At 38.6% G+C, this 11,781-nt stretch overlaps 1 protein-coding gene across 1 annotated transcript in view; it reads right to left on the bottom strand.

The window, feature by feature from the left end:
- Positions 1-608: 608 nt before the first annotated feature.
- Positions 609-11,781, bottom strand: part of LOC149204879 (small ribosomal subunit protein eS17-like) — a 64,251-nt gene continuing 53,078 nt past the window's right edge. Inside the window, exons 3-4 of the mRNA XM_089394819.1 lie at positions 1,399-1,467; positions 609-1,256 (exon numbers count right to left, since the gene is read on the bottom strand). Coding sequence (XP_089250945.1) covers positions 1,179-1,256; positions 1,399-1,467 — 147 coding nt within the window. The 3' untranslated portion in view covers positions 609-1,178. The remainder of the gene's footprint in view (positions 1,257-1,398; positions 1,468-11,781) is intronic.

Below are 11,781 nucleotides of genomic sequence, written 5' to 3'. Positions count from 1 at the left end.
CTTAATCTATAAATAGGTTTTGTTACAGAGACCATGGCTTGCCAATACCACATGCCCAAAAAACAATAACTCATTTCCTAAATGACGCTTGTTTATATGACATCTTTTTGTTAATTAATCAATCAAATTAAAAAAGCAAAAATAGCATAACTACTTAGGAAATAAATCTCAACCCTTGATCTATGACCACTACTAAGATTATTCTAAAATATTCCATAGAAATTAAATCTCTACATCTACCTAACAATTATTGATAATTAAATTAAAATTACTAAAACTTTATTCCAAAATAAACACACCTATCCTAATAATAACATTCTCCTACTTTCTATCACTCTTTCCAATGATTTTGGGTTAATTAAAACAAATATCAGAAAGTCCACTTTATTTGTAAAAATATTTGTTTTAATGGATTATAGTCACATGGCTTTGGAATGTGTAAATTTTTGTAGCTTCTTAATCTAGACAAGATAGTGTGGCTTATCATTTGGCTAGAAAATTACATAAGGAGACAACCTAACTAACGAGTTGACTAGCTAGATGGAGAAATGTGAATTTTTCCAACTTATCTCTGGTTTAAATGTGGGTAAAACATAAGCGATTAAGTGTGAGTTAAATGAATCTGTATAGAATCAAATCAAATCATTACAATATTGTAATATGAATTGTTTCCCTGGTTTAGAACAGCTTCATTTACGCATGAAAAGAAAATTGAACCCTAGTGAGAAAAGAAGCAAGTCTTAATAACAGCATAGCAATTGTGAAAAGAAGCCCAAAATGCCAATGCCATATTGTAGCTTTTGATAGCTTTCGGACCCACAATAAAACATCTGGGACTAGAAACACTAAATTTCGAACCAGATGGTGATTATGATCTGCAAACAATTTATCAGAAACGTCGACGGCATCAATAAAATGGTCCTTGTATTATGCACCAATTTGATCTAGCAATCGCTCTCCCACATTAATACCATGCTTGTATTTTAACCTTAGTGTAAATACGGATGACAACTTAATCAGAATAACACTTTTTCCTCCCAACCAGGAGTTTACATCACACGATTTCTATCCTGCAAACTACTATCCCCAACTAATTAAAGAATGTAATTCAAAAGATGTTTTCACAAGTCACAAATAGCATATATTTCGTTTTGTTGTAAACGTTAAAGGACACAATTTTATAATATCCTTCTTGGTGCACCACCCGGGTAACCACCTCCTAGTCTCGTAAAACCACCACCCGCTGGTGGATCTGCCTGTGTAACACAAAAACAATCAATTTAGCAGGGCACGAAAAGAGACATTATATAAAACAAACACATAGTAAATGGTGTACCATTAAGTAATAAGTTCAAAAAGATGTTCCGGAAGAATCTTCAAAAAAAAAAAGAAACGGACCTGCTTGACAACTCCGGGTAAATCAGCCATTCCCAAGGAAGCAAGCATGTCCATGGTTTCTTTATCCACCTATATAAGAAATCCCAGTCAAGTTTTAATATCAACAAAACAGAGAGATATAAGACACATCCCTAAAAGGTTGCAAGAAAATGAATTCCATGTACAAATACTAATGTATAAATAAAGGCAAAAGATCCTATGGTTTGCAGATATGGCAGTGAACAGAATCCATATAATGGGACCGAAGATAAGGCTCCTTAAAATCTGGTTATGCCAGTACAATACAGGAACGGGTATAGGGGCATCGCATATGTATTTTTAGCATCTGCTCATCTGCGGAGCAGATTAGGATTTGCATTATATTCATGAAGTTTGAAGAACTAGGAATGATAGAGCCCGGAGGTCACAAAAAACCTTAGTAACTGCCTTCAGTTGAAATTTGAAATTCATTGAAGTTCAACCAAACTCGGACTTCATGCGGAAGTTCAGGGCAAATTTAATCAAATTCAATTTTTAATGACTTAAAATTTTTAAAAATTGAAATTATTTAAAATCATAATAATAATTCATAAAACCTAATGTAAAAAACCTTGAATTTTGAACAAGATACCATCGTTTTGAATTATATGCTTAACATTGACATGAAATTTACATTTTTATCATATAAGTTTAATGAGCACAGAATATATATATATAGTTTCTCAAAGTTAATGCCAAATTTTATTACTCTTCAGAGGAGATGTCGCTAGAAATCTGGATAGCCATATAGATAAGTTTTTGGGCCAAGTCTGATATTCATTTGATCGCCCATGATGATGGTTTTTCTTTTTGTCAGTTGGCTCTATAATTTTTTTTAATGAATTTAAAGATGTCCTTTTTAGTAGACATGCACAACATGTGGCTTCCCATACTCTCCTCACACAATTTACTCGAATACAATTGAAGAATGAAAGGAATAGCGATATTATTTGTAGATCTTTATGGATGCTAGAAAATATCCCTGAATACCAGCATTCTAATGAGCCTTTAATTTATGGTTTTTACAAAAATGCAACGGCAGATGTAAAATATGCCCCTGAAAGATTATTGTATTAATACATTGAAGGGTGCTCTGAGAAAGGCACAAGAAATGGAAGAAGCAATGTTGATAGTTTTGCATTGCTGATTTTTTGTCAAACTCATGATCACCAACTCAAACACGAACTCAAACCAGGTGGCTAAGCAAAAAACAGGCTGTTAGCCACTGTCAACTCCAGAAATGTAAATAGAAAGAAGTAATTCTCATTGATTTTATCTCCATATAGACATGTTCATTTGAGTCTCTTTTACAATTCCCTTTTATGAATTCATAAGTTTTTTTTAAATGCTTTCATCTGATGAAAAAAGATATATGCTTGTACTTTTGTCTCATGTTAATGAGATTTCTGTTTAGTATTGCCTGTCCTTGTATGGTTGGGTTAAATTTTTTTGTAATTTGTTTTCAATATTTACATGTAGTACCCACGGGTGCCACACAATTGGCAATCGCCACGTTATGAAGTATTATGTAAAACAATGAGATTCAAGGTTCAAATCCCTCGTGGGTCAAACCAACAAAAGAATATATAATATATTTACATGTAGTATGCATGTCCATAGTAGCTATACTGCATATAACGTTCACAAATGTTTTAGTGCAGTCACAAATCAGCAAATCAAATGCATGCATCCATATATTTGCTTACGGGATACATTTAAAGAAAACAATCTAATAAAAATGTGTAATTACAATTCCCCCATTCTTCCCAATGAGGTGGATTAAGTTAAACCTGATAAAACATTGATCTAAGAGCTAAAATTGGATTCATAATTTTGACCTTGGGGTTTATCAAACTGATGCATATCAGAAGGCTTGGATTTAGAGCAACCTTCAGCCACTTCTCCAGAATATCAGGGTGAGGCTGTTGCTCATGAAACATCTAGACAGCCAAATGCATGGGTAGAGTGCACTCTAGGGGAGAGAATATATTCATGTCAAAGAGAGTTGGGACCATCAGAAGAACAGCATGTTAAGTACTTGTGGCAGTACAACAATTGTTTATATTTAGTCATCTCCCAGCAGAAAAATTTGTAACAAGGAACACCTGCAGCCAGTCAATCCAGCCCACAAGAGGCTCAATGATTTTGATTCCAAAGGATCAACCATATTGGAAGTTCTGGCTAATGGGATTCAAGAGATCTGTATCGAGATATAGAGAACATCAATTAATAAGTTCAATTAAGTGGCTTTACCATCCTGGTTACTAAAGACATGGGTAGCAGTAACACGGAAAGAAGTGGTGCGTTGAGGAGTTCACTTTGAACACAAACAGAAGGGCTTCTTCAATATAGAATTTGTAAGGAGAGAATCCTATTAGGAATGGTACTCCAACAACTCTGGTCTGTCTATTCAAAGATGTTGCCCTTTGCTCTATCTAGATGACCCTGGTCCCCTGAAAGTTCAAGTATGGATATGACTTCCATAACTTCAGTACGAGTTTAGGGTGCAAAGATTGTAAGTTTAGATCAGTTGCATGTTCGGCAGTATTTAAACTGGACCTTGACACACTTAACAAGCAAACAAGGGTAGTAGCTAATCTGTCTGAGGATGAATTTTCAAGGGAAGTTCTAGAGATCATTATTTTGAAAATTTGGACTTGCACATGAAGGATACAAGTTGATTTTGCATGGATATAATTACATTGCACTGAGAGTCATGTAACTAAACATCTGGGGAAGTTTGCCCTTGCTACAGACGAGAAGCCAGAGACCGGTCTTATAGGTAAAGCAGAGGGAATGCTGCACAGCATGTCGTAACAAGTGGGAATGTAAAAACATTAGATGCAGAAAATGCTAAAAGGCTGCTAGAAAAAATGACCCGGCTAAACTAAGAGAATAAAGAAAACCTAGTTCCAACAAATATAGGAGGAGGATGAACAATGCTATAATTAAGGAAGGAAAGTCTAAGTCCTAATAACTGCCTCTCATGCCAGGTATGGAACATGCAAATCAAGAGGTGCATGTAAATACAAGTGAAGAACAAAATAAGTCCAGGAAGGAGAACCCTAACAAGATCTTCAGGAGAACTACTCCAATTTGAGGCCAAAAGAGGCAAAAATCAGTCTCTGTGATTGGAAAGCAAGACTTCAATCACCATCTTGGTCCAAGTTCACAAGCAGGTCATACAGAAACACTTAATGACTACATGGATTTGACCCTACTTTTGAAGGTGGGAATGTGGTCTACTATGTTGCTACTTCCCAAAAGGTGATGCGGGACACAAATCCTCCCCACTGGTAACTTCCTTCTGATTGTCTTGTGTTTTAAAAACATATACATATATATATATATATATATATATGGTAACTTCCTTCTGATTGTCTTGTGTTTTAAAAACATATATATATATATATATATATATATATATATATATATATATATATTACATGGAACATTAGAGAGATGAATTCCTCTTTAACCCAGAAAATTAGTCAAGTTAAGTAGGCTAACAAGGGCTGTAAATATGATCTGGAAGGGAGCCTCTTTTATTCTATCCTATTATAAGGCGGTATCTAGTGGAGTGCTTGTAATGTGGACATTGGAAAGGCATTGGGAATGTCAGACAAGTAAGGTTTATCGTAGACAATTAAGGTTTATGGTAGACAATTCAAGGCATTAAGTTATTACCCAGGTTGCAAAAATTGGTCAGCAACACTGTATTTTCAGAATCCATGCATCTCCTAATACTAGAGAGAGAAAGAGATGCATTCAGGGTACAAACTATTGTTGGAGAAGCTTTGGCTAGAGGAAATTTTGATACTACCAGATTAGTATGTTTATGAGACTGCACTAACATAGATTCATTAGTAAACAGAAGTAAAATAAACTGTCCAAAGCCATATGGCAGGGATAGCTTTATCCATTTTAAGGAAAGGATGAACCTGAAAGGATCAGAGGTCTAAATGGACTAAATAACCAATGTTCCACCAAGTTTCCGGGACGAGGGAGCACAGGAGTGGAGAGACGCACATGGGGATGTGTGGAAGCACCCCCAAACTTTGGGGAAATTCAAAGGAGATGGTGGGCGTCAGGTACCTAGCATAGGGATCCCTGTATCTAAAAATATAAATATAAAATAAATTTGGGGGGTGGGAGATGGGATGCCCAGAAGCTCCCCTTTTCTGAAGGGGACACCCAAAAGTCCCCCTTTCATGGGGGGGCGTCCAGAAGCACCCTTTTCTTGGAGGGACAGCCAGAAACCCCCCTTTTCTAGGAGGGATGCCCGAAAGTCCCCCTTTTGGGGTACCACGCCCCCCACACTGGGGAGATCTTTCCCCCTGCGTTTCTCCAAAAGAGGGATGTGCATAAATGTTTCCCCAGGCGTCCCTCCATCCCAGAAGTGTGGGGGGTGCACCCTCCACACTGGGGGTCCCTTGGGACATCATAATTAACACCAAGAAGAATATTACAGTGCAGTAAAGCTAAACAGGGTATATATTACAGAACTACAACTAGAGTGGAAGCTTGTTATCTAGATTCTATAGAGTAGTTCTAGAAGGGACTCGGTCAAATCACCATCCAAATTTGTTGGCAGCCAGTTCACAGGGAATGGATGGTCCAGGACAAAATATATCATTAGGTCAATTCTGTAAGAATAAACACACAAGGACCTGTTCAAGGATGAGGTTGTAGAAGGGGATGGAAGGGTGAGCTGAAGATTAAGGTAGGATGAAACCCATTACCAAATCCCAAAAGGCCTGATGAAAAAGCTTCTGGAAGATTGAGAGAAAGCTAGGACAAATTTGAAAATGTCGGAAAACACCCCAGAAAAGGCCGATGTAGCTACTAAAGATCCCAGATACAGCTGCACTACAGGGCACAGAACTCTCTATAAGTCCACTTTGGAGTTCAACTTCTATGTTCGAGACATCCTTCCACAATCATTAGACAAGATGCTGGAGCATTTTAATTTTTAATGATTCCCAGATCCTTCTTTATGAGTGGTTGCTGGATTCAGTGAGACAGGCTCTGGGTATTTCTAATCACAATGATGCAGGGAAGGAAGAAGCTAAAAGCAAACTCGATGAATTGGCAGAGCAGCAGGTAGGACTGAGGGGGGCAGTAAAGGAAAAATCTATTGATCTGCATAAGATTAAAGACAAGAATAAGTACCCTATGTAGATCATATTCGTCACTGACAAGGGAGATACAATGGAAGATGTGAGCACTGTGAATTCTACTAAAGGAAAAGCACTAGTTATTATCCCACATGATTAAAGGTGGTCATGTTTTGAAGTTTCAAGTAATTTACTTTCAACATTAATGGATGGGTCAGACATTGGACAGATTTTTTGACACATAATCACCTGCAACTTAAGTTGCACGAAGTGCCGAAATGTTTCGGAGTTTCCAAAACAGGTACGTTTAGAAACGTCACCTCCCAAAAATGGAAACGTCATCTGAAACGTCATATATATTATATATATATATATAGATAAGTGAATAACATAATATTTTGCCAGAAAAAAGGGAATAAGATCCATAGATGAGAATTTAGAAGGAAAACCAAGTCTATATTAACTCTCATAGACTCATAGTTGATTACATTATGGTCAAGTTTTGGCCGAGTTTTGGAGTTTCGGGTACGTTTACATCCCGAAACCGGGTTCCTAGAAGTTTCGTGCAACATAGCCTGCAAGTACAGCTTTTTCGTTTGTTCTGGTATAAGTTTGGCTCACTGTTCAAAATCTTTACACTATGAATCTTATAGTTGAGCCATTTAGTTGTACTCGGATTAAATGCCACCCAAAGCTAGAATAATATAACAAGCAGATGGGGTAGCCAGGAGAATCAATGTATCAATTTTAATACATCATGTCCAATCTCAATAGAGGGGCAGACTTTCTCTTCCCCAATTTTGTAACATTACTCTGTACTGTTAATGAAAATTTAAAAAACTATGTAAGAATAAGATTATGTTAAAAAGCTGAATCAACAGTGGATTGAAGCCACAGGAAAGATATAATTGGACCTGGAGAAAATTAAAACATAAGACCAAAGAATACGCAACTACATGGATGGAAGGCATGAGATTTTATACTGAAACTCTGTTGACAGAAATACCAAGAATCAGACTTGATGCAGAGAGTATCAGTTGACAAGTGAATTTTGAACTCGAAGTTATTGTTGGACACCTAATCCTAATGGGTTAGCGTGGAAGTTGAATGGACAAAGCAGTCCAAGAGACCTTGGGATCTGAATCCCAAGAGTCACCTATTGTACTATAAATGTGTATCTTATGTTAATAAAAAAAATGTACTCACTGATTTATCTTTCCTATTGTCTTTACTATCCATGTGTGTTTAACATGGTATCAGAGCCATGATGAGTGGCCTGTTTTCCCTGAGCAACTGGTCTGAGTTGCCTTGAATAGTGCTGACTAGAGCTGGCCTAGTCTTCTATAACGCTCCATTAATTCTGCCATCCCTGCGCTGTACCTGTGCCTTGCTCTTCTGAAGCTGCATACCAAATGATGTCAGAGTTGAAACGGTAACGCTGCCTGAAACACTGCTGAGTGAAACGCACGCTGCCTGAAGACTCTTTTTCTGAAGACTACCAGTATAATCGCTGGCTCAGTTGGAGGAGTTGCGCTGATAGCAGTAGCGCCAGTGCTGAATTGAAACGCCTGGTAATGTATGGTCTCAGAGCTAACGTATGGTAACGTAAAGATAATGTTTTGGACCATCTCAGAGCTAACGTATGGTAACGTATGGTATGGTAACGTAGTATCCCAATTCCGCTTGCGCGTTACTCAACAAAACTCTTCATTTTCGTTTGATTCTCCTTTTGGTCTGCATGTCATTCAAACTGCTCCGACCTCCCTCCACTTCGCTGTGCATTTCAAATCGAATAATAGATTGTTGTAGCATGTACAATCCGATACTCCGCCTTGTCCAGTAATGGCGGCATCATCGATTCTTTAATGAATTTCTTCAGTACCAGGAATGTGCTTTGTGATATTGTTTTTTCTAAGTTTGTCCATTGTTTAATATAGTCGCAACGTGGAGTCGCGGTGGCGAGCTCTGCGCATACGGAGTCGAGGGATGTGGTCGTGGGATGTGGTTGTCGTTGGGTGATAGATCACAATTCGATTCGAGAGAGGGTGTGAAATCTGGCATAAAATGAACCATACATATGCGTGTTGGAGCTGCATCACTTGCTGGTTGTCTTAAAAGTCTATTGGGTGAAGACAGAACAGCCAAGTTGAATCCCCACCTCTTGCACTAAATATACCTTGTGAATTCTCAATGGAAACTCAGCCACGGATCTTCCCGGTCGCGCGCAAGACGGTGAAGCCAGTGTTCGCATGATGCAGGAAGACGGTGTTCTGGAGCAGGTCATTTCTGTTTGTGAGAGACGACTGAATCATTCAATGCCTACTTGCGCATTCATCGCCAGGCATATGAAACGTCTGTAGTTCTATAGTGAATTAATAACAGTGCAGACATTCAATTTCTTCATTATAATAGTCAGATCCGCGAAGTCAGCATCAATATTGGTCATCAGATATTTTGTTTTTTGTGCCTGTTGTTCTTGCATGACGAGAGGGAGGTGATCCATGTAAAGATACGAGCCAAGTTGTTTTTCGTTCCATTTACTTACAGTTCTGTTGTGCATTCTCGACAATAGATCAAAGGCAAGGAGATTCGTGACGGTCGTTCCATTTACAGTTCAGTTGTGCATTCTCGACAATAGATGAAAGGCAAGGAGATTCGTGATGTAAAGCCCGACCTGCCAGGGTGAGCAATTTCATGAAACCCGACAGCGAATCAAATCCAAGAGTCAATTCCAGACCACCTGCAACAGAAAATTCTCTCCACCTCTTTGATTTGACCAGTTTTTGCTGCTGCTTCAATGTATTTAAAGTGAATATCGGGGTGCTCACTGGAACTCAAATATGAACCAAAAAAGAAATAGAGCCCTTCATATGACTTGCGCTCATAATTCCTGCGGATAACTTTGATGACTCTTAGGGGCTATCCTCAACACGTTTCTTTTTTAACAAACTTGATTATGTAGCAACTACTTTAGTTTTTTGGGCCATGTTTTGATGTCAAGAAAAGCACCTGGGTATCATTTCATAACATATATGAGAGCAGAGTACCGTCTTTGGTAGCTTTAGCAACACTACTCTTGATGCATGCACTTGGGATCGTCATTCTTTGTTCTGCAGGTCTGAAAATTTTGAGATACAGTTAGCTTCATTGTTGGCCATCAAAGTCTTGTGTTGTGGTGCTTTCTGTTTGTAAAAGTGCGAGGATTTTATATGCCTACGAGTGGAGCTGCAAAATGCTTGGCATCGTGATTGAATGGATGCCATTCTGACAGTCATAGACGATCAAATCAGGCCAAGTGAATCCGTTGCCTGTACAATTATCTGGAGGTTTCCTCTTAGATTAACAAGAAGCAGATTTTAAGAGCAGTATTGAAGCCACCTCGAAGCAGATTTGGTGTTGTCCATGGAACAATTTGAAACAACCTCTGAGTGAAGTGATTCGTGGAGAAGTGATCAGCATTGTGAAGTGAATTTGAAGCATTTTTGAAGACATTTTTGGAAGTCATTTTTTTGCAGTTTCTTGTAGAGATTTTGGAGCAGTTTCTTGTAGAGATTTTGCATGATTTCCATAGCAGCTAGATGCTCTGAAGTTTGAAGTTGAGGACAGCGCTCATCTTCACATTTATATATTTTTCTTGCATTGGTGATGTTATGCTCCAGTTCATTCTTGAAACGAACTGTGGACTGTTGATTTACCATGTGCCCAATTGTACCAATGTTTATTGTAGCTTGACGAGAAATGTTTATTGTAGTTTAACTTGGTAACATCCAGCTTACTCAGGTCCTGCTCCATCAACCATTTTCGCGACATTGTTGCCACTTGATAAGCCCTTACAATATCTTGTAGTAAGAGTACAATATTATTTTTCTGTTGCTGTTGCCTCAGTTGTGTTTTTTAAGTGACATTGAAGAAAAATGGCCAGACTTGAAGATGCATTAAAGTTATTGAATATCCTAATTCATTCCACTGTTGATGAGATGGTCAAAGTTAACAAAGAAACTCTCTTTGACATCCAAACCTCTCTGCAAACTGCACATGAGAATATTGAGTTTTTGCAGCTTGAAACAAAACTACAGCAGGAAGAATTACACCAGTGGAGTCATCATTCTGAACCTGTTTCTGTTCAGAACAATGAAGCAGACTCCCATAAACAGCAAGTCAATAATGTTACAGTTCATTCAAATAAAGCAGCAAAGTTACATGCAGATGCAGAGGTTCAGTCTGCACTTCCCAAGCCCATCATCAGACCTTGGGAACAACTTGTCCACATCAAGCACAGAACCGGTCTTGGATATGACAAGGACTTGTCCTTTCATATTCCAGACTATGCCAAGCCCATTCAGTTTCAGAGTGCTGGTTTCATTAATGACAGTTCACCTGCTCCTTATGACAGTTCAGCTTCAACTGTTCCAGATTCTACCCCTCTTCCACAGCAACAACAAAAACAACAGATCGTGAAATGCCAACACTGTGATCGAGTTGGCCATCTGAAAGATCACTGTTTTGATCTTCATCCATGTAAGCACTGTCATAAAACCAGCCATTCTTCACACAGATGCTTCAGAAACAAACGTCCTGCAAGAACAAAGATTCATCTTGGATGGATCGCTTCTTGGCAATGGGCATCAACAGCCAAGAAGATATTCCAAACACATGTCAGAACTTGTTCCAGAATATTGAACAGTCTTGCAGTTGAGTTTTCTCCATCTTCTCACCTTGTACCTGACAAGGGGGAAAATGATGGTCATCTACAAGCTTCAAAGTCACATCAAGCGAGCCTGAGCCACAACCTGCCACACCAGTTTCAGAGTTGTAGCCAGAGACAAAGATGCCCGTGAACAGATTGAGAACACTTCCTCTAGCAGAAGACTCTAGCTTCTTGCCAGTTTTGGAAGAGTTCCAGGAATTACAGAGTTGTTGGTCATCCTTAAACCATCACAGATTGAGAACACTTCCTCTAGCAGAAGACACCAGCTTCTTGCCAGTTTTGGAAGAGTTCCAGGAATTGCATTAAGCATTCCAGAGTTGTTGGTCATTCTTAAACCATCACAGATTGAGAACACTTCCTCTAGCAGAAGACTCCAGCTTCTTGCCAGTTTTGGAAGAGTTCCAGGAATTGCATTAAGCATTCCAGAGTTGTTGGTCATCCTTAAACCATCACAGATTGAGAACACTTCCTCTAGCAGAAGACACCAGTTTCTTGCCACTTTTGGAAGAGTTCCGGGAACTGCACTAAGCGTTCCAGTGT

This window comes from Pinus tabuliformis, chromosome 1_2 (genome assembly GCF_031772625.1).
Source record: "Pinus tabuliformis cultivar Carrire ecotype Pingquan chromosome 1_2, CPIR1, whole genome shotgun sequence".
In the NCBI taxonomy this organism is placed as follows: Eukaryota; Viridiplantae; Streptophyta; class Pinopsida; order Pinales; family Pinaceae; genus Pinus; species Pinus tabuliformis.
This window is presented reverse-complemented; position numbering and strand designations above follow the sequence as displayed.